Here is a 24,166-nt window from a genome sequence, read left to right as displayed (position 1 = left end):
TTCTTATCTCATTGGTTTACTGCGCTTATATAAAACCTGGTCGCTTTACTATGGGGGGGAGAAACACACACTACGCTTATAAAACCCTGTCTTATAATCAAAACAGCAGTGTGTACAGTAAAATAACAGTCCATGTGCATTTTATTGAGCTTTACAGATTATTAGAAGCACATGTGCTCATTCTGAAACAAAAACAGAATCCACTTAAAGCTGTAATTCATTGTTGATTACACCTAATAAATCAAATTCATTAAAAAGTGGATGGAGATGATGGAGGCTCTTTTGAGAAGGATGTAAGACATGGGCTGTTGTTATTAGGGACGGAGAAATGGGCCTTTGCTCTAAACAACATTTAAAAGTGTGAAATAAAGCAGGGCTGCTGAGATTTTCACACTCCACAGTTTACCATGTGTAAAAACAAACGCACACGTTGGATACGGCTGCCAGTGACCACACACACTTCCCCTGTGTTCACAGAAAGTTGATTGTTGAAAACTAGGAGTTTATCTAATGAATCTGTGTACCACGAGGGACTACGGAAATCTATTAACTTTATGCATATTTTAATTTACAATCATAATTTAGTTTTCAATAAATAACACACGAGGCACACATATGCAACAGTATATGCAATTTTCTTTATCCAGATGTGGAATGCAACAAAGGATATTTACTGAAGTGCTACTTGAGCACAATTTTGTTGTATTGAAACATACCTGAAACTCTTCAGGTGGAAATACTGCAAACATTAAGACTACGTAGTAAATAATTACCATTAGCAACAATCATGGAAGGAGGAGTGTATTGATATAACATGTATTTGTGTGCAGCAGGATGTTGTACTGAACGGGAAGACTCAAGCTCTTGATTGGATGAATATTTAGCCTTCTGCTGCTATAGAGGTCCATTTACAATCTAACAGATTATTGGAGAAAACCTTACACAGTGACATCTTTGTAGAGAGGGACCAGCGAGACAAAAAAAAATGTTAACAGCATTCATAACAACATTTTACATAGCAAAGACCCACCATCTGCACATCTGATCAAATTGTGGTAAGCATCCAACATGAACTAAATCTGTGTAAAACACCTGGTACAGTTCAGGCTACATAGAACAGAACATGGTCTGATTCTAATATACTGTAATGCCAGTGTCTGAGTGCAGTATTTAACAGACAAACACAAGCTCTGACCACATTCATATGCAATAAGCTAGCCACGTCTGGTGAATGTAAAACAAAACGAATCAGAAAAGTTAATCTTAAGAATGTAGAAATGCAATAAATCATTCCCCTGACTATGTTTTACAACCGGCACTCAGTTCAAGGCACCTCTGTCTTTTCCTTTCCTTCAACAGATTCACCCACCAGTCAGGGAATATTTTCCTATCGGCAGGCAGCTGCAGGACTCTCATGAATGTTGCAGCCACATATCACGCTTCCTCTGGCAGTCAACAGTCATGACATGAACTATGTGCGAGCTTCCTCTCACACACACATTTCACGTTGAGATAAGTGGAGACCTCAGCAAAGCCCTGTCAGGAAAGTATTTACTTTCCTCGTCGCCGCGTCAAGAGAACACACGCACACACACACACACACGCACGCACGCACACACACACGCACACACACACACACACACCAAAAGTTTCTTATTCACAGCTAGAGGCATTTGCATATGAAACATTTGTTCAACTTTCACACTTTAGAAAAACACAAATGAGCCGCGTTGTCTTTTTTTCCAACCTGCTGTGAGGTTTGTCTTCCACATGTTAAGATTTAGTAAAACACATTTCAAAATGTTTAAAAAGAAGTTTCTCTTGACTCGGTTCTAGTCAGTGCCGGAGAGTACAATTACTCAAACACTGTACCTGACAGTTTTAAGAATTTAAGATTCCAACAGTAAAATTCAACTTCAACATTAATGCATCAGTATTATAATAATGTCAGATATAATCATACTAGAGCAAGTATTTCTACATTAAAATATTTTACGGATATTTAGCTGATAACACTTTTGTATTTTTACTTATGTACAATTTGAAATGCAATACATTAACGTGTAGCAGTACTTTTACATTGTTGTATTTGTACTTTAACTGAAGTAAAGGATCTGAGTACTTCTTCCTGGTCTCAGTGCAGTAAGAGGAGGGAGCACTGGTTCTAATTGGGATGAAGAGATAGGCTGTAACCTTATCTGCAGAAAGCTGCTGTGTGCTGCATTATTTCATCTCCTCATGTGCCGTGAAAAAATATGACAAAAACATCAGAGAATGGAAAAAGCATGACCTCAGACTTTGTAACCTGGCAGATATAATCCAATCATTCTGCTGAGGGCCTAACTCGTGTTTAACGCCAGTCTATACATCATACTGTATATCTAGTTTAAGGCTGAGCTGACTGGTCTTTGAAGAGGCAGTTTTGAAATCACATTCCAGTTTCCCCTCCCAAACAGCAAATTATTTATACTCCCGCGAGACGTGTGATTTCGGACTCGGAGTTGGAGCAAATCACTTGCAGACTACTTCACGAGGAGTTTATTAATCTGAGACAAGGGGCCTGGGATTCAAGTTGTAGTATAAACAACCTCATCATCAATGGACAACTTAAAGCTTCGACTAGAGAGAGTGTGTGCTCGGTTCCACCTCAACAACGTCAACATACGTTCAGAGTTAGCATTGAAGCCAGATACCACAGAGAAAAGCTGCAGCAAAAATGTGCCCCATAATTGGTAACAGTCTCTGAATTTATGTAAGCAAGGTAGGCTGTAATTAATCCCAGCACAATGAGGATCTTCTGCGGAGCGTGCTCATGTATTTGTTATTGGACGTCACCACAGGGCCACTCTGGAGCCCATCAGATACAGTGTCTAAATACACAGCAATCAGATGCCCCCCCCCCCCCCTAAAACATCTCCCACCAATAGCTCAGCAAAAATTACCAAAGGTTATCAAGGGGCATCTAGCACCAGAGTCTGACCTACATGAACCCAGGCTCATTTCCCCCAAAACGTGCCTCATTTCTTCCTCATTAAAATCCCTGAATCAGGCTGTTTAAATTAAGATAGCCTGCAGCCTTCTGCCAGAGTTGGAAGAGCGATGATGGGAAAGGCAGTTTGGAAAGACGCTGAATGTAGCTGGCACTTCTTATCTACCACATATTAGCAAAGTTGAGAAATGGTATTTGCCATGTTGCATTAGCCTGCTGCCGTCCCATCATCGCCTGCCATTCCCGGCAACAACATGATCCAAATGCAGTCCAGATGTCTCAGCCATCAAGATTCAATATTTCACTACCTCTGCATTAATCTTATCAAGTGTGTCACAGATCTCTGCTTGATAACATCTCGCAGGGTTCAAGGAAACCAGTGCCTGCAGCTGACCACAGCTTCATCAGAAACTGATGGCACCTATAAATGAGCTAAAGAAGCTGGTTTGCATCTATTTATCACTCAGAAAGTAAATAATCTGCTTTGGATAAACAGGGTCTTATTTTATCTGAATTTGCAAAAGAGTCCAAATGTCAACATCGCTTATAAATATGAAGTTTATAGAAAGCAGATAATATATGAGGAGCGATTGTCGTGTGAAATGACTTGATATTTCCTTATCCAGATGAGAGTTACAAAGCACATAACTCTTGAACTTTAAGGACAATTTTGTCTTAAAATGTTTTTAGACTGGACATCTATTTCAGTGGGCCATAATGCACACTATGTTATAATTAAGAGGTGTGTTAAGCCCTTTAAATACAACACAGTAACACTCTTAACTTGTACTGCACATTATCACACGGTTTCTCTTCCAATTATTAAAACTAGCGTATGATGGTGGCAGATGGATTAATATGAAGACCTACAGATAGATCAGGTACATTAAACACTCAGACAAGGAAACAATGTTCTTTCATCACTAAGCAGTTTAATGTTTCTATATAAAGCATCTGCACTGAAAAGGCTGATGAGGAACTTCAGTGTCTGTAATTCACACACAACAATTTGGGAAATCAGATACATTTATTGAATTCTTTAATACTTAAATCTGACGCAACTATCTGCCTATTTTTTCAAGAGTTTTCAATCAGTCGCCGTTGTGCCAAAACAGTCTGCTCCACCTGCTGATGCATATAAGTGCAAACACACTAAAATAGTAACGTTAACGTTCAACCCTCTCAAGCTCAAAAAGCCATGACATTATTGACTTCAGTTTACTGACAAGAAACATTTCCCTCATGATACATGCTTCAAGTGTAGATTTAAGACTCAGAGTCCACAGCAGGTGTTATTATTCCTGCAGGACACTGAAACAACAGAACCCAATACGATCTGAATGACAATTAAGGAAGCTAGTTTCTCAACCCGCCATTCAATTTCCTGAGACTGGGATACCAACTATGTCTTTACACGGTGCAAAGACTCTTTTCCTCTCTGAACAGTTCTTGTCCTTGGAGTGAAAATCCTGCTTGATGGATCCTGATTGCGAGGTCCAAAGCCTGTTTCTCTCGGGGCCAAGGCCAAACCGGTTTCCCCAGCTCCGGCCTTCCAGGATCAGTCCTCCTCTGAGGAGAGCTGGGCTCCTTCGTCGTGAACCTCTCTGTAGGCAGCCATGGGGCCACTGTCAGGAGTGTAGCTCCCCATAGAGATCTTCAATCCCTCAGACAGTTTCTGGGCTGCCAGCTTGGCCTGCAACTCCTGAAATTAAACACAGAAGAAAACGTTGACATGAATAGGCTGGTAAACAGAAAACAAGCACATTATTATAAAGCAGCACAGCCATAGCTATTAAACCCTCGACAAAAGTAGGACTGATAATGAGCTTAACAGGCCTCCGTGGGTTGACAGCAGCACACTGTTTGACGTTTGGCTCTAAAGTCATTACTTTGGATGTGAAGTGATACACAGCTCCTACACTGCCCTCTAGAGCTGATGGAGGGATCTGATACGGGACTTTCATTCAGTGCATGCTTGGATTCATTATTAATTAATTCTCCATTTGATTGGATGAGAACATGTCATAAGTCACCATTGTATAAACTCCATTTTTATATTTTGCATCCCGGTGAAATATCAACACAAAACTGTAAATACATTAAATTGTTGTAAAACATTTCCATAGAAACTCTGAGTTGCTATTTTCATCTATTACACATAATGATGCTGTATGAACAAATAGTAGTAATCACTGGACAAATATATTTACCTTTCTGTGAGTGTTTTACAGAAAGTAAAATGAAGGCCATGTTCAGAATGACTGTGTGAAAGCACACAGCGCTCTCATTCTTCAGAGGCGCCGACGCAGAGAACTCCAGCAAAACAGTTGAAGCTGCTCAACTTTTGTTAGATCTCAATGCAATGTCAATCAAGTATGTCAACTTAATATATGTCGTTTCAAATTAGGATGCCTCCTGGACGCCTCCCACTGGAGGTTTTCCAGGCACGTCCAACTGGGAGGAGACCCCGGGGAAGACCCAGAACACGCTGGAGGGATTATATCTCCCAGCTGGCCTGGGAACGCCTCGGGATCCCCCAGTATGAGCTGGAAAATGTTGCGGGCGAGAGGGAAGTCTGGGTCAGCCTGCTTGGCCTGCTGCCACCGCGACCCGACCCCGGATAAGCGGAGGAAAATGGATGGATGGATGGATGGATATGTTGTTTCAAGTGTTTGTTTTTTTTCTATCTGTTTGCACTTTATTATTTGTATTCACTTATATGTTGGACTAGAGAGAAAAGTTTTTTCAACTTCTCTGTATGTTAAGTACTGAGAAAATGACAATAAAGCTGACTTTGACTTTTGACTTTGAATGCTGCTTATCATTTAGTCGCATGAGCGTCACATTTCTACTATCGATACAATGATGCTGATACGACCACCGAGAGTGACGTCCTTTCTCATAATACAAAACATTTTATGTGTAAATACATTGAGAGAAAAAGACTTTTAAAAATGATTTGTGAGTCCACACATACTTGAACAAAATCGATTTGCTATATTAAAATTTCATGGATATTTTTTGTAACACAGAGCTGTTTTTGATTTGAACTCAGATGGCTCAGAATGCATTCAAATACTGTCCCCCAACATGATACCACCAGCATAGTGAGAAGTATTATTCCTTCATGTAAAGTAGGGCGGGGCGATATGAAGTAAAATCAAATATCACAAGATTTTTCACCAAATACCTCAATATCGATATTGGGTCGATTATGTAGGGTTGACCACGGGTGCTTTAACAAAATATTTACACAATTATATTTTCAAATAATCATTAATAATGTGGATATAATGACTATGTGAGTAACGGCATATAACAGCTAGAACAGTCCAGTGAGTTTAGACATCACTTTACTGATATGCAGCCTTTAGAAACAAGAAAAGACAACACTTGTGCCATATTACATTTATAATATGTAGTCTCATATCACAATACCGTTATGATATTGATATATTGAGATTTATGACCCCGTCTGTCTGCCTGCAGTTTAATGTTCACGCTGGATCTATAGGATGAGTGTGTGGGGGACTCGGCTGCACTAACCTGCTGCTTCTTGGCTTGTTCCTTCTGGAGGACGGCCGACTCGTCCAGAGACAGAAGCCGGGCCGGACTGTAGTGGAGCGGAGGGAGGTTGGCTGCAGTGATGTCATCCAGGTGTTTCCTGTCCCGCTCCCGCCTCGCTTGTGCCGAGAGGGGCGATGAACCTTCAGAAGACCGGCTGGGTGACGAGGATCCTGAGGGAGAGATGTCACTTCTGTGAGGCAGCCTGGAAACACGGTTGAGAAGATGTTTGTTTATATTAACAACTATGATGTTGCTGAATGAAATCCACGTACTAATGTAAGTATTTTGGGCATAAATGTTTACAAAAGTAATCATAACATCATGAAGTCCACTCACTGATTTGGTTTGAATCTTTGCTTCCTGAGAGCTGAAGTCTTCTCTGTTCTTTCCAGGACAGTGACATAGTGGGGCTGTTTGGGCATCTCCTTTCCCAGAAAGTAATTGTCTCTTGCTGTGCCGTTTAATGGGTCTTTGGACTCAAAACCAGAACTAGTTTCAGACAGTTTGACCCTGCCCAAGGCCTGCACAAGGTCTCCCTCTGTTGTCTCGTCAGAGTTCAAAGAGGCCCCAGCAGCGGCCGTCTCCATCGTTTCACCAGCAGCTGCGCTGGAGACAAACTGGTCCCGTTGCTCATCCAAAGTGTTCTCCAGCATTTGAGCTGAGACAGGTGAGGTCTGCTTCTCCTGTACCACATCACCTGCAGCAGCCTCACTTTGCCCGTTTCGGTGTGAGGCTGCTGGTGTGTTGGGGATAGCCCGTTGTTGCAAAATGAAAGCCTGCCGATACTTGGACTGTAACTCTGTCCTGGCAACAGACTCCAAATTCTGTCTCCTCTCCTCTTCATCGTGGTGTTCAATGGCAAGGCGCAATTTCTCCGCAAATTCTTGTATCTTTTTTCCTTTGTCAGGAAGACTCTGTAAAAACCTCCTATGAACAACACAAATGCATAATTTGATGCTAAATTCAAAACAATCATTCAAGATACAGATGAGAGACAAACAAACCAACACTAGTGTTTTGGACAGACAGATATTTTTGTCTCTCAAAGTCAAACAAATGAACACCCTTCTTTAAGTTATTCTCTAATTGGTTGGCTCCAAACTCTCCCACAGGTGTTCAGTTTAGTTGATAATGGATTCACATCATTTTCTTATTCATGAAACCATTCACTAACCCTGAACGTAATTATCTGCATTTGTTACATTTATCCATTCATTTTCTTCAGCTATCTTTTTTCTTCACCCATCTATCTTTTGGCTTATGTCACGTTGAATCCTACTTTTAAATCGCTGTATAGTCATACCAGTATTGTATATTCTTATGAATATGCGATCTAATACTGCTGTATATAAATATAAGTTGTGTGTGACATATTGACGTATTAGTCACATTTGAAATTGGATGTGTGCAGTTTGAAGGATAAAGCTATGTTGTAATGGTAGTATAGGCTCCATATCATAAACACACTTGTTTTCAACCATAAACATTTGTTGCAATCAGTCCAACAAGGACAGAGAGAAACCTGTACTCTGGTCAACAATACAGCAGGGTGGTTCAGCTCAGTCACGGTGGAGCAGCTTTCATCACAACTAATCAAACTTTGTGGGAGCTTCAGTCTCTTCTGTCATACTGTCACTGCTGTATATGAAACTACGCCACATATCAAGTCACGCATGAACTTAGCACTCCCATATAGCCTAAAGACGGGAGGCACAAACTGGAGCTAACAATGTGAACTCACTTGTTGGAGAGCATCTTCTCCTGTCGCAGGACCAGTTCTTGGAGCTCCTCTTTGCTCTGGTTCCTCAGGTCTCCCACCTGTCCCTGGCGCGCAGTCCACGCCGAGGACATCTCTGCTAGCTAGTGACAGCTAGCTACAGCCATTCACAACCAGCTAACGTCTCAGTGTAACACAGTACATACAAACTCTACATTAACCGTTAACCAGCTCAAAACTCCACCTGTTAACTGACTCTTCTATAAGTTAGAGAGATTTAGAAAGCTCTAAAGGCGGCAGGTTCACTTCTTCAACACACGAGACAACAACATTTCAAAGTGGGATTCTTCTTCTTCGTGTGCGGAAATCCGACATGTTAGATGTGGCTGTACCGCCCCCACTGTACGGGATAGTGTAATGCACCACTTCTTCATGTCACAGCCAGTGAAGGGGATTTGCTGCCCTCTAGAGGCCAAATATAGTCATCAGCAGCAAGTTAGTGCAGTCAGTCTGAGCAGGCCTCAGACTCTCAGATTTTCCATAGCTGCATTTCCCAGTCCGGATGTTTTCCAAACACTGTGCCAACCAATTTCTCATTCAGTGTAACAAACAATGACCCAACTTCAACCAAGAGGTTGCAGCTGTATCCTCTCTATCCCCTCTTAGAGTTCAAAGTCATTTCAACTTTTGGCTGCAGCTGCACAGTTGGGGAAAGAAAAATGATATATATAAATATTGTTTTCCATACATACACAGTATGTATATATATATATATGTGTGTGTGTGTGTGTACCAAGTCAGATCACACCATACACTGTAAAACATTGATGGCATTCTTACATTTTGTAGTTTATTTCACCTGTACCCTATACTCCTCTTTTATTATCAGAATCCAACAAACTAATCAAAACAGGTGTAGCACGTGTACTTTGTGATAGTGCCATCTGAAGCACAGGGTGTATTTTACTGATAATATCGCCTATACTGCACACTTTATATTTTGTCCCTGTAATCCTGCCAAATTTCTATTTTACCTCGTTGTTTTAATGTACTACACAAAGCTTTGGAGAGGTTTTTTTCATGGATCTGCAAATGTTTTTGCAACATTAGTGATGTGAACAAATTCTTGCAACACCATGTTTGGCCTCACTCTGAATTGGTCTATCATCACTGTACAACATATATAAATCAAAATTACAAGTGAGGTTTGGTTCGGTGAAATAGCTGAAATAGCTTGCATTGTGAAGCCTATGTATATAATTTGCAGTAAAGTATCTGAAATCTGCCAACTATACAGAACAGACAGTTCCTAAAATGTAGTCACTGAGGTTTTGCATATTTACATAAAGGTTATCTGGAGTTCAGTGTTTATGCATGACATTAAATGTGAAATTGAATCATTAAAAATGGATGAAATATACAAAACATTTCTTAAAGCTTCTTTTGTGTTTCCAACGAGATAAATTCAGACAGAGTGATCCGAATCGATGAAAAATGAAGTAGTCAGACGTATATACTGTAAGCTTCAGGCTTTAAAAATGTATGAGGTTGCACAGTATGAAAGTGCTGACACAATCAGGATGTCTGGTACTTATACAGTAAAGTCTTTATTATCCAAACATACGCTGGCCTCTTATCATTATTCGCAGTATGATATGTATCATTAAGGAAAAGGCACATCATAAAGCTTTTTCAAACAGTTGTGGCAGTGCAGATAACAGCTGGATAATACTTGTGCCTGTGGCTCAGGAATGGCAGTCACCTAAATAAGGTCAATATCTTTAAAGTGATTGAACAGTCTCATCATCAGCACAGAAATTGACTTAACATTATATTAATACATTACCCTGTTGCCAATTCAAAGGTATTCATCCCACCCCCAGTATCAGATAGTAGGCTGTTCACAAAGGCACAAAGCATGTTAATAAATATGTTGTACATAATGGGACAAAAACTAAATAATATTCCTTAAATTTGTACAGTGCCAATATAAAATGATATGAATATAGACATAATAATTGTATCAGCCTTCATATAAGACTGAATGCTCATAGCTCTGTGAGCAACACCAGTCGGCTACATTCAGTGTATACAAAACAAATATCATCTTTCAGTACATTACTTACAAAATATCTATACAGAGCATCAGATTATTTACACCCTACAGCAAGCAACATTTCATTTTCATAAATCTACGTTAAAACTACATAAGACCTTTTACACAACCAACCAGACTCAAACATATGAAATAGTGTTAGAACTAATATGCATATGTGTCATGAATGGTGATTTCGAAAAACATAACTCACAATAAAAATAAGAGTAAAGACAAGTGAGTTTAAAGGATTCGTTCAATATTTTAGGGATCACGCTTCCTTGATTTATTTAGAGGAAAGGATCAATACCACTGACTACGGTAAATATGTAACTGCATTTAGCTTAGCTTTAACCACATAAACACTTAACTGTACAGTCATGATGTACAGATTAGCTAAATGCTAAGATAACTGCAGCTACATATTGTTTAGCTGAGCATAAAGACTGGAAACATGTCTCAAAATGAATCTACCAGCACGTGTAAAAGTGTAAAAGTATTAATTTTCCATTTGATGGGGGTTTCTGGATCGGACTATTTCTTGACTCAAGTCTCCACAGTCGCTCCCATAACCCCTGTAAAATGGAGAATTGGCGACGTACTTCAGTTACCCTTCCGCACCAGCTTTAGGAAGTAGTTTGAGCCACAACGTGCATCGTGTAATACATCCCCACTATGTGTCTTGTGAGACTTGGATCTTTTTACGAGCTTCTGACGAGGGTTCTGAGGATGTGTGGTGAAAAGTAGTGAAAAGTGAACGAGGTTGCACTGCAGACCCACTCATTCCTGATGCCTCCACTGCCACTTGGGTTATCTTTCCAGACAAAACGTTTTAGAACCCAAAAATACGTCAACAAGCTGCTTCTTAGATGCTTCGATGCAATAGGTCAGACTGATAGTGAATTTCACTTTGTTTGTTACTTTTGAACGACACCTGCAGGCTAGCACTTTCCTCCTGTTTTCAGTCTTTATGCTAAGCTAAGCTAACCAGCTGCTGGCTGTAGTTTTGTAGTTACATTCCAAAATGTTAGTGGTATCAGTCTTCTTATTTAACTTTTGGCAAGAAAGCGAATAAATTAATTTCCCAAAATGTCGAATTATTACTTCAAGATCACTCTATGTTTATATTTTTCGTTATTTCCATAAGTTTCATGAACGGTGTATCAACTTGAGGGTTTCTTGATCTTGGTCGAGAAGAGAGCAGAGAAGCAGAGGATTCCTCAGGATTTGGTCGTGTGTCTGTGTTTGTTTCTGCGTCGACCTCATCTCTGCCTAACTGGACTGGACTCACAGGAGGCTCAGACTCAGACAGACGGGTATGGGGGAACATCCCACTCGATACTGAGGGGTTGTGCTGCAGAAAACGGCTGTACTGGCCAGGAGTGTACCTCAGTAAACTGGACTCCAGCCTGCTTGGTGGAGGATTATTAGACGTGAACGTCCTTGGTTGGGTGTTCGGTGTTAGGTAGTGGAATTGATGTTGAAGGGGAGATGTAGGGGATGAAGGTTGAGTGGGGGATGAAGGTTGTGTTGGGAACTGAGATTGTATTGGGGATGGAGGTAAAGTGGGTGATAGAGGCTGTGTTGGGGATGAAGGTAGAGTGGGTAATACAGGTAGAGTGGGTGATAGAGGTTGTGTTGGGGATGAAGGTAGAGTGGGTAATACAGGTAGAATGGGTGATAGAGGTTGAGCCGTTGATGAAGGTAGAGCAGGTGATGGAGGTTTCATTGTTGATGGTGGTTGAACAGGTGGAGAGTGTTGTATGGGATGGAGATGAGTTGGTTCATACGGAACAGGAGGTTCAACATCATGCCTTTTTGCTTCACGTCTGCAGATGCACAGTCAGACATCAGAGTAATAAACCACCTCTAAATGAAGCACCAAATATGACCTGATGCTACTGAATATGTTTCTCTGACTTTGCTTCTTACCTGGGGAGCAGATCGCAGCCTACTGCAATCTCCCTAGTTTCCAAAACCTCTCGTGGTCTATTCTGTGTGGACATAAAATACTTCAGCTTGTCTTCTAATTCATTATTCTAGGAAAGAAGAAACAGGAAACAACACTGTCAGGTCAGGTACATGCAAAGAACTGCAGGCACATAACATGTGCAAGCGACTAGATAGGTGCAGTGACGCGAGGAAACCACACAGACATTGCGAAAAGTTCAGGTGATCAATTGCTCAGCAGCCCATGCAGACAGATTACCACACCACACCAAAATCAAAAACACACAGTGAACACACAGTGAACACACAGTGAACACAGTGAACACAGTGAACGCACAGTGAAGGATTTGACTTACCTCACACTCCACTATCGCGATTCTGTCCAGAAGCTCTGAGATGAACATGTCCTTCTGAGCAACTTGACCTCGCAGTGATTGAACCTTCACAAATTAAGATTGAAAACAATTATCATGTGTTTTCAATCAGACCTTTTCTCTGCTCTGCAATATAGATTGTTGGCATGATTTCCTCATCATTTTCTTTCAGGAAATAGCTATGTGATTTGGTAATTTAGCTAATTATAGGAAAAGTAGTAATGGAAAGGAAAGCTGCATTTAAACCACTTAGTATTCATTCATTATTCATGTATCAATGGAAACTTGTACGCTCGCCTGTAGACAAATTTGACATAGTTGTATGTCTGACTGACTTTTTAAGTTCAGTAGCAGTTCATTAGAATGTATTGAAAAGTGTACTAATTGAACACTGTCTCTATTTTACTCTACTGTATATTCGAAATAAATCACATAGTTATTTCCAGGAATGTTCTTGGAGCACAACGCTCTACTCTTTATTGACTTTGGGTCTGATTATGTTTCATATTTCTCGTGTGCATTGACCTCATACACTGGTTGGTAAACAAACGTCCTCTACTTCAGCCGACGTTGCATCGCATTGCATCGCAACCCATTACCAAAACACAAGAAGAACAGAGGTACCACGGATAAATAAACTCTCCTCACCTCCTCGATCATTCCTTTGACTTTTCTCTGCTGGCAGAACACCATGTCGTTCAAGTGTTTGATTCTTTCACGGAGATCCACAGATTCAGATTGCAGCTCTTTGGACCTAAGCAGAACCGGAAACCAGGTAAACCCACAAATAAATCTATCACGCTGGTGAAAAGGGTTTTTATTTTTTCTGGAAATGTGCAGCCGCTTCAGCGATTCTCCGATCGAGGATAACAAACTTCAGAAGGAAAACAAGGACTGCAGCATACTGATTGATTTGCAGTCTCTAAAGGAAGAATGTGTAACATTTAGGGGGATTAATTGGCAGAAATGGAATATAATGTGTAAAACTATGTTTTCATTAGTGTATATTGACCGGCGTCACTGGTGTTTTTTTATTCATACTTTTTATGTTTTGGTGTCATTTAATATCACGCTGAAGCAGCATTTCCACAGCTCTCTCTGTCGGGCTGAACTCCTCCAACAAGACCGTTTCATACAGTTTAAATTCTCAGAAAAAAGCTAGTAAGTTGACCTTGAGTTGGGATTCGTCATACTGGTTTATGTGGGAATTATTTTGGTACCTTTTGACAACAGTTGAATCAGTTGTGTCTGTCAGCTCCATCAAGCGGAGACGCTGTTCACATTCCTGCAGCTTCTTGAAGAGTTGACTCTTTTCCTGTGAAAATAAGTGTCATTGTAAATTTTGAATATCTGCAAGAAGTGTAGTGTCTTTGTCATGTTAAAATGTTGCCTTACCTTTCCCATACAGTCCAGTAGGCGCTCCACTTCAATGATCCTCTGGTCTCTCTCAGCAATCTTGGCCTCTGCAATTCTAATGTTTCTCTCTGCTTCCTCCAGTCGCCTGATGTACTCATCGAGTTGAGCCTGTGTGAGCAGACATACATTTGGGGATTAGATTTCAAACGGCTCATCAAACGTCAGTGTTGTGGCATTGTAGTGTTGTAGACTTCCTGAACCGAGACCCAAGTTATGACCAAAACCAGACCAGTGCGAGTCCCTCAATGTATGACACACTTATGATAAAAAAAAAAACAGACGTGCAAACCATATGGGTACTCTTCAAATTGATCCGAAAGATCCACATTCCCATAAAAACACCAACAGAATACAAATACTATTCCTCTTGAATTACCTCTTGTATCGCCATTTATACTGTATATGTGCGTATGTATAAGTGAACCATTAGAAATGTCTTGATAAAGCAGTCAAAGGGCTCTGCAGAGGTGAATTTTATGTGTGGGAATTTTCCTTTGTTTTTTTATGAGCAATCACAATAACGATAAATCTGCACAGGCAGTTTAGTGATGAAATAAAACCCAAGAGCCTTCTTTGTCTGAGACAAGAACAAGGCCTTCAAAAAGTGGTCTTGAGACCAAGACCGATCTCGAGTACTACAACACTGAATGTAGCATCTACAGTTAGAATTAATTTTTTCTCGAGATAAATTTTCACTGCGTCACAATCTTTGTGAAATGTGTCATGGAATCATCACACGTTCATCCTGTTCCTATGAAACATAAAGGCGGGTATCTATTGGCACTGAAACGTGTTCAGTAAATGAATAAGGAGTAAAGAATGCAGACCTGTAGGTTTTCAACCTCCTCTCTGTGTTTCCGTTGCTCCTCCTGCATCTTCTCCTCGTACTCCTGCTGTAGCTTTGCTGAGAGCTCCTGCAGCGCCTGACTGTTGGCCTCCCGTGCAGACTCCACCTGGAAAATTCACAGCACAGCAAAAATTGATTATTCCATACTGACAGAAGAATAGAAGATGCAGCTGATGTGTTAGTGTGCTGCAGTGAGCTGATCTGTTGTCAAATCTGCTGGATCAAAGCGTACTACTTTATCTGCTGATTCTCATACGTCTTAAATCTTTGAAATTGGGGTTGTTTGCTGTCTAATGGAAAGCGAGCGCACATCTTGACCCTCTCTAATGTTACTAACTCATCAGATCATTTTGGAACAGGCCACTTGTAACACCTGCTGGGTGGATTACATCTCAATAAATGTGCCAGTGCAGGTGTTTTTACTGTCATGTATTGAGTTGTGTGGATGCATCAGGGTATGTCTGAATGAGGATGAAGAGATGTAATTACCTGCAGTCTCAGAGTCTGGTTTTCAATCTGCGTGGCTGCCAGCTCTTTCTCCTTGTCTCTGAGTTTTTCTTTTGTTTCGTCACAGGTGCTCCGCAAACTTTTCACCTCGTCTCTCGTGTCCACTCTTCTCTGACAGTTCTCCAGAAGAGATTTCTGCAAAGGAATCTTATTTTACTTATCAAGCCAGCTCTCTCTGTGATGGCATGCAGCTGTCATGGAGCAGGTCTTTACAGACTCAGTGACATTGATTTGTTACCTGCAGGCTGATGTTATCAGATATAAGGGAGCTGTTCATCTGATCGAAGCTTTCCATGGCTGTCGTCCGGACCCTCACCTCTGACTCCAGACTCCTCCGATGTGAATTGGCAGTCTGCATACACACATGGCACATTGCATTTTCACATTTATTCACAGCTTCACAGACTGGAGTTTGATGAGGGAGTTCGGAGCACGGTGTTACATAATTAATTACCTTGATTTCCTGTGAAAGCTTTTGCATTGATTGCTGCATTCCTCCGAACTGCCCGTACATCCGCTCTCTCACCTTCTCCAACGAATCTCTCACCTGTATACACAAAACATACAGATATTAACCACACTACATCCCACACAGCCTTGCATAGATGACGTAAAGGCCCGGCTGTTTGTTAGTTTCCACTCACCTCCCTGATGTACTTCATCTCATCCTGAAGGTGAGTGACTGTCCACTCTCGCGCCATCACCTCCTGCTGTCTGTCCGAACCCGTACTCTGCACTACGCCGTACACTTTGGGCCCTTGATTCTCCTGCCCGGTCTCTGGAGCCCCATTGGCCATGTCTCTGAGGTGCTGAGGGAGACAGGATCGCACCGGTCAGGTTTCTGCAGCCACCCTTCTCTGAGGCTGACTTCTACCGTCTACCGCGTGTTTGCATATTTGTGTGTTCGCTTACGTGCACAAATGCACACTTTCAAGTGCATCCCATGTTTGTGTGTGTGTGCGTGGATGCACATGCCTGCGTATGTACTCTTGATCAAGTATTTCCAGTACTACTGCTGCTGAGCACTGGAAACAGGAGGCTGGGAACAACCAGGGTGTATTGAAGGTGTCATGTTTCTGCAACCCAGTAAATGAGCTGCTGCGTGTCTGCCTATTGTACCTCTAGCAGCCAGGCGACTGATGCACTCCAGCTGAGAAGAAGTGCAGCATTTTAAACAATGCACTGACTAAATAACAAATGACAGTTATAGTCCTGGGCACAAATAAATTACAGAACTGAAACTTAGAGATTAAATTTCTATAAATATTTTAGTACCGTAGTGGAAGGGGCAAATGTTTTGTTTGGAGATTAGAAAGAATTATCTCTATACAGCTACAGAGACAGACTTCAGACGTGGAATTTGTTACAGTCATCGACAAGCATATGCTCATGTTGAATATCCGTGAATACATTATTAATGACAGCCTCAATGTGCATGCACAGAAAGGTGTTTTTACAGAAGGATGTCAGTGACACACATGCTGAAGCAGTGGCGGTGTCATGCCTATTATTCATGTGTTGGATGCGGCTGTCTACCTGCAGAGGTGACTCCCTGCCAGCTGGCCTCTCTCTTTGGATCAGCCCATTCTTCTTCTTCCACGCCCCATTGACATCCTTCTCTTTCTCAGCCTACAGAAAGAAGACACAAATAACAATACAACACTCACACAAATGTTTAAAATAAGTGTTATTATTTTGTGTTGCCATTATGTTGCAATAATTCACTCTAGTCTGTCATTGTGTTTGGTCACATCTAGGTGCCAAGAATGAAGACAAACAAACTGTTTTGGACATTTTTGCCATTTTATTATCTTTCATATTTAAATTATTTTGCCCTCATTCTGTCTTAATTTGTATATGTTGCATCGTTTTCTACTATATGTGTATATTACATGTTTTATAGTGGCTGGAGTCTCTATATATTTTAGTTTAGTTTTAGATCATTTCTCCAAATGTTTTTGTGTATGGGTGTGCATCAGTGTCAGTGCGACAATGTTGACTTAGTTATCTGGAGATCATACTGTGTAGGAAGGGGACCTTTAGGGAACTGTAACTGTTCCACCAATTAAGGTCTGTTGCAGACTTTGAATTGAAAAGCTTTTTCCAGCCAAAATAGATAGATAGACAGACACACAGACAGATATATAGTTAGATAGATAGATAGATAGATAGATGGATGGATGGATAGATAGATAGATAGATAGATAGATAGATAGTTAGATAGATAGATAGATAGATAGATAGATAGATAGATAGATAGATAGATAGATAGATAGATAGATAGATAGATAGATAGATGGATGGATAGATAGATAGATAGATAGATAGATAGATAGATAGATAGATAGATATTGATAGATAGATAGATAGATAGATAGATAGATAGATAGATAGATAGATAGATAGATAGATGGATGGATAGAAAGATAGGCGTCAGTCTCCCCATCTCTCAGAGATAAGAGTGAGGAGGAGCTGGAACAAAGACGCCAGTGTTGTCGTGTGGACAGAGCCTCATATTTCTCCACCTCTTCATCTACAGAGGACTTGCTGTTGAGGAATGTTGAAGGTATGCTAATAAGCAGATGCGAATTCCAGCAGATGGGAGACAAGAAAAGCCATGTTTATGTTTTAACAACACTGCAGCTCAGAATAACAATGCTCTATGTGCTGTCACTTCAGCTCTGACTTTCACAATGCAAATACTTGACCCCACTGCGGTGGACAATGTTAACCTGACTGTAACTGAAACTGCAGCCATGTAATATTGGTGGAAGGAAAACGCTGTTTTTTGTTTTGTTTTTTTGCCTTGAGGAGCATGACCTCCGCACATGTCACTGACTCCCAGAATCAGTAAAGAAGTAAAGACTACTCAAAGATATCCCTTTGAAATAACTATATGTCGTTGTCAAACATTTTACTATGTCAATTGCTAACTGACTGCTTTGTCTTACCACATCATTAAGAAGGACTCGACGGATTAGATTAGCTCTCATGTATCTCTTTGTGCTGAACTGTGTTCACATTGAAGAGACTTTCATCCGTCGTGGAGATGAAATTCAATGTATGTGTAGAAACTTCTATATGTAGCAACTGTGTCTAAGTCCTCTGTGTGTGTGTCCTCGTGCAGATGTTTTGCATCTCATCTAGGCCATAGTCACTGGTTGGATTGTGTCCATAACATTTCAGGTTGCAGGACACACCCTTTCTATTTTTATGGTGAACTACTTAACCCAGCATTCCTACTGATGCATAATATCTCTAGCAGAGGATGTTTCTGTCATATCCTTCTTCCTTGATGAAGTTCACGCCTTCTCTTTTTCCTTTCTTTTCACAAACGAAAATGAAATGAATACAAAAATACACAATCAAAAAGATGCAACTGATCTACATTTGACCTGCCCTCTAGATTACGTCTCAAATTTAAGTTTGAGCAACTTCAGTGGAAATTTGTCAAAACACATTAGCTAAAAAAGAAAAAAAGGACGTAAATGCTCCAAGTGTAAATGAAGGAATTAAAAAAGTGGACCGTAAAATCATTCCTGCTGTGCCACTTTTGAACGTTGTGCTGGTACTTGAACTAAATGCTGTTGCAACAACAACAGAGTTACGTGTCACAGCAATTGCAGGAGCGCCTGCACAGAGCCCTATGCTCAGCGCTGAATGCATAATGAGCACATGAAGAGGACACAGAGAGGTGAGTTTTTAACCTCTTGAACCCTGATATTCTCCTTCAGTTTCCCCTGAAGTGACTTCAAAGTTGTTTTTCCACACTGTTTTACAGTTTTAAATGCACATTATGGTATATTAAATGGTTATACGACTTCAATGAATTTACATTAGGTTATATTGTGTTAGTGGGCCAGCATCATCACACTTTTATGTTTGTGGAAACCTTTGGACCTTATAGCAGTGGTTTAAATTGTCCTTTTGGGAAATACATTTATCCCCTTTCTTTCTGATTCTTAGAGATTGATAACGCCGGCAGCTGGTTAGCTAAGCTTAGACTGGAAACAGGGAAACAGCTGGCCTGTACCTATCCTAAGTTAACAAGCTTCTAAAGCTTATTAATTACACATAACCCTCTGCCATTGAACAGCAATTTGTACAGGTTTTTGTAAGTATAAAACAAACAAGATACAACATAATAATTTGTAAGCTATAAAGGTGCTGGTAGGCATATTCTGTTACTTTTGAACTGAGCCAGGCTAGCTGTTTCCTCCGGTTTCCAGTCTTTGTGCCACCTCTTGGCTGAATGTACCTTTCCCACAATGTTATTACCCCTCCAAGGCCATTTCTTACTATTGTGTTTTTACTCTCTACATTTATTACCACCAATTTCATTGCACCTCAGGCCTCAGTTTATTGTCTTAAAAAAAAGTAAAAGTGCCAATCTGCTGTTAGAGCTGCAGGTCTGTGCAGAATGAGCTGCACAGTTGCAGTGATGCAGAGTTTGTATCTTCACCAAACACACACTGAAGTACACGTCATCATCGAGCACATGGCTGTTACTCCACTTCGTGCTCACTCTTGACCAGACTGTCCTCTGTCATCAGTTCCAATAGTCATGGTCACACCCTCTCAAAAGCAAGCACATTCAGAGATTGTGGTAGCGTGCTATCAGTGGAGGTGTGGTAACTCGACGAATACCATACTTCCTGCCTAAGGTTCATACAAAACATACCACTAGGGTTCTGAAAGGATTCAGCACGTTAAGGACCAGAAACCCTCTCAATGCCAACGATAAGCAAAGTTTCACAATCAGTTCTCACACTCTCCCTGTTAATCTCCGGCCTCTGGACCGCAAACAAAGGCAGAGGCAGAGCCACCTACAGCAAACACCCACACAGCCTGCAGCATACTCACAATCATAGTCCACCCAATGTGCACTAACAGACATGAAGACTGTACTCACGCACTCCAACATGTTTGTTTAGTTACCAGCATTTGTCTTCATACTGTGTCTAAGATGTTTCATGTGGGATACCAAATATATTGTCTTTTCATTTTAAATATGTTTTATTGTATGGAATAGATTAAAATACAGAGTTGGACTTTAGCTTTGAAGTAAATGTGAAACAGCTGTGTGTGCATTATCACACTCACACACCCATCTGTCATGATTGTGTAACTGGTCCAGATGATAAAATACACATAAATCTCGGTGGCTCCACCATCTTTCTTTTATTTGTATCATATGATGAATTAATGTTGTATTTTCAGTGCTTATCATTCTCCTAGATCACTATTTTTGAGAGTGCCTTGGTGAGAGTGGCTTAAGTTAACTCTATTGATTAAATCTTTATCTAAATAGTGGCGTCAAGCAAGACTTATAGGCAGGATGCAGCATGGTTAATTGTAGAATTTCAATGAGGGATTTATATACGACTTACTGTGTCTGAGTCTGTGGTTTTTGGCTCCTTGTGTCCATTATCTCCTGCATGTAGAGTTAACCTGAGGATCCTCCTCTGAGAAAAACAAACAGACAAAAAGCAAATAAATTATGTTCTGCACACAAGTTGATGTTTGCATTATGTCATCGTGAGAAAATATAGAAGGGTTGACATTGAAACATCACTGAAACTGAGGCAGAGAATGGTGTGTTTATTTATAGTCAATGGCAACAGAGCTGTAAACAAAGTTTATGTAAATGCTCCAAAACTGTGCTTACGGATTCATTTTGAAATGTACACCACAATGAGTACTTTGTTTGGTTATTCCCCAAAAAACGTAACAGTAGTGATGAACATCCTCAGTTTACTAAATCATAATAGGTTCTTTCTTCGTTAGAAAACAATGGGAATAATTTTAAAGGCCTGTTTAGTACAAAGGCCTGTTTTATCAGAGAGCTGTTCAAATAAACATGACAGCCCTGTCTCCGGCACACTCAGCTCACATTACACACTCCAGCAAGTGAGTACATCCTATAACAAACTTTTAGATGATTAGGGAACAGAAAATGTTTGTTGGGACTGGGAAAAATGTAACTCACTGTATACAGACAAGAAACAAGTGGCTAAAGAGTTAAAAGGAAACGGTGGACAAACAGAAGAGGGAGGGGAGAAAACACTGGACTGGTTGCAAAACACAGAGGAGACTGAATAGAGAAAAGGGGGAGACAGAAGGAGGGTTTCAGTGTCCTGACTCATCTAGGACTTCTTACCTCACTTAAAGACTCTGGAGAGTCCTCTGTTCTGGTGGTGGTGGTGGAAACAGTTCGTCCTGCACCGTAGCGAAGCATGTCTCCTCTTCTGTCCACTCCTCGTTTGTCTTCCTCTCCCTCTCCGGACCTCCTCCCTCCCTTCCTCTCACTGCTCCTTCCTGAGTTCTGCTTAGACTCTCTGTGCGACCATCTGCCCCCGGGTCCAGCCAGGGACGAGGAGGGAAATTCCACTCTGTCAAGTCTGGTGCTATAGAGGGAGTCCACAGGGCAGAGGTTCCCTCTCCGTCTGTGAAATGATCAGGTGAAATCCAGTCCTACACTCAGCAACACAAATACAACTGTGTCATTGTCTTAATTCCAGCCTGACTGATCCTAACTCCACCTGGTTGACAGGCTGGTCAGTCTATCAGCAACCTCCCTGCCTCTTTCGCTCTGTCTCTCTCTCTCTCTCTCTCTCTGTGTCTCTGCATTCCCATCAGACCTGTCGGGCCACATTTCAGTTGCCTCCCTGGTTTGTGCCTTTCTGCCCTGAGAGCATGACTTTCACAGGGAGGGGCCTCTTTCTTAAGCAGGGACAGGTGGAGCCCTTCTTATCAACAGGAGTGGCTAATAGGAGGCGTTGGTACTTACTGTTCACTTCACAGTTTGACACCTACATACATGCAAAATCGTATTAATGCTAACAAGTATTGTATTTAATTAAGTAGAAATGTATGGAACTTTTAATTTACTTGAGCTTATCCTACTTTACACATTCAGTCCATTACATTTCAGAGGTGAACTATTATTCGGCTTTCGTTACACTTTTCAGATTAGGATTTTACAAACAAAACAGATGATAATCGTATAACACTAGTGTGTTATAACAGATTAAACTATCCAACACCCTGACTAATTAAAAGTACTGTTCACACATTAATACATCAATAATTATGTTCCAGTTATACAATAGAACTGATACTGCAGGGATCATGCTGCATTATGAGTACTTTTACGTGTGATACTTTGAATAAACTTTGCTGCTGCTACTATTAAGTAAATATTTGAATGCAGGTCTTTTACTCATAATGGAGTATTTGTATAGTGTTGTATTGGTACTTTGAATAAGTCTCCCAGCACTGCCGCTGTGAGAATGAAAAGCTCTTCTTCCAATTAAATAGAGGCAGAAAATAATAACCTTATACTAAAGGTACAGGAGGCGTCATGTAATACAGGAGTTGCTTAAGCCAATACATTATTGATACTGTTGATGGTGGATAGCGATGAAAAGTATGACAACACAACAAACATTGTTGTTACCTTCTGCCTCAAAACTACAACGTCACTCAGTTTTACATGATGAATTTACACTTATCAGCTTATACTCACTCATTCTATCAAATATCTTGAAGGAACAGACAGACAATCATGCTAACAGCCAGATCACATTCCTTGCATGAATGGACTTCAGTCACTCCCTTCTAATAGAAACTAGAGACTCACTGGAGTCACAGAGGAATGGAGAGTCAAGTTTAAAGGCTGAAGTTGCCAAGCAAGTGCTTGTTCTACATTATTTTTCAACAAAGATCAGCTGTTAGCTGATGTCAAAATATATGTCAATAAATATAAAAAGAAAATTTTCCAGCACAATATAAGAGGTATTTCTACAGGTCTGCCAGGTTAATCAGTAACCAGACATCAAACAAATGGTATTTCTTTACTTATGAAACCAGTGAGCCAGGCCTCTGGCCAAGTCCAATGGCATGAGGAACTCCTCTCCCATAAACATGTCGTATTTACTTCCAGTTGGGATTGTGCTCTCACTGTTTTGTGATCGGATCTTGATTCAGTATCGGACTAATTCCACGGGGCCGGTCTTACAACAAGACCAGATTCATGTGGAGAACACATGACTGAAACAGAACAATTGTATGTCAGTTTAAATCATGCCAAGAAGCAGAAAAGCAAAATGAAAACCACAGAAGAGGTAGGGAGTAAAAATGTATGGTAATTGTACTTTAATTGAGTACTTTCATTTCATGTTACTTTTTACTTTCACTCAACTTCAATTCAGAAGGGAAATTTGTACTTTTTACTGCACTAAATTGAATTACTGGCTTTAGTTAGCTACTTTTCACATTTAGATTCTACATGTAAAACATATGATGAGTTTCTAAAATATGATGCTGTGTTATAGATTAAACTGACCATCAGATTAGTTGATTGATCATGGTTTCCAACTTCTTAGGTTTGATGATTTGCTGCTTTTCCTTGTTTTAAATCATAGTATACTGAATAATTTGGGGGTTTGGAGTATTTGCTGCAGAAATCAAGCAATTTGAAGGTGTACCTTTGAGCTCTGGGAAGTTATCAAGGGCATTCATGAATATTTTAGTGATGAATCGATTGTTGCGCTACCTCAACCAACTACAACAGTACAATTCAGCAAACACATTAATGCATCAGTTTTATAAACCTTATTATATTATAATAGTTTAACAACACTCACAGGGGACATTTGAGATACTTTAACTTGCAGTACATTTGCGAGTAGTGCTTGTGCTT

The 24,166-nt window shown here is 40.5% G+C and overlaps 2 protein-coding genes across 3 annotated transcripts; both read right to left on the bottom strand.

Annotated features, from left to right (window-relative positions):
• Positions 1 to 3,910: 3,910 nt before the first annotated feature.
• On the bottom strand, positions 3,911 to 8,617 carry polr2m (RNA polymerase II subunit M). Its single transcript, XM_079161654.1, has 4 exons — positions 8,298 to 8,617; positions 6,893 to 7,483; positions 6,536 to 6,758; positions 3,911 to 4,691 (listed from the first exon to the last, which is right to left on the bottom strand). The coding sequence occupies exons 1-4, from the start codon at positions 8,405 to 8,407 to the stop codon at positions 4,548 to 4,550; spliced, it is 1,068 nt and encodes a 355-aa protein (XP_079017780.1). The 5' UTR covers positions 8,408 to 8,617; the 3' UTR covers positions 3,911 to 4,547.
• A 1,245-nt stretch (positions 8,618 to 9,862) lies between these two features.
• On the bottom strand, positions 9,863 to 22,116 carry myzap (myocardial zonula adherens protein). Of its 2 annotated transcripts, none has more exons than XM_079161635.1 (14): positions 21,623 to 22,116; positions 20,853 to 20,927; positions 16,999 to 17,091; positions 16,107 to 16,271; positions 15,917 to 16,009; positions 15,701 to 15,814; positions 15,445 to 15,609; positions 14,936 to 15,061; positions 14,088 to 14,216; positions 13,913 to 14,007; positions 13,341 to 13,446; positions 12,675 to 12,758; positions 12,301 to 12,407; positions 9,863 to 12,197 (listed from the first exon to the last, which is right to left on the bottom strand). In XM_079161635.1, exons 1-14 carry the CDS (start codon positions 21,698 to 21,700, stop codon positions 11,480 to 11,482), a joined length of 2,148 nt encoding a protein of 715 aa, XP_079017761.1. In that variant the 5' UTR covers positions 21,701 to 22,116; the 3' UTR covers positions 9,863 to 11,479. The 2 variants fall into 2 exon arrangements, with proteins under 2 accessions (XP_079017761.1, XP_079017762.1); XM_079161636.1 differs by having other exon boundaries at positions 15,445 to 15,597.
• Between the last annotated feature and the right edge of the window lie 2,050 nt (positions 22,117 to 24,166).

The sequence above is a fragment of the Pholis gunnellus genome, assembly GCF_910591455.1.
Source record: "Pholis gunnellus genome assembly, chromosome: 1".
Classification (NCBI taxonomy): Eukaryota; Metazoa; Chordata; class Actinopteri; order Perciformes; family Pholidae; genus Pholis; species Pholis gunnellus.
Note: the sequence above shows the minus strand (reverse complement) of the source record. Positions and strands in the feature narration are given on the sequence as shown.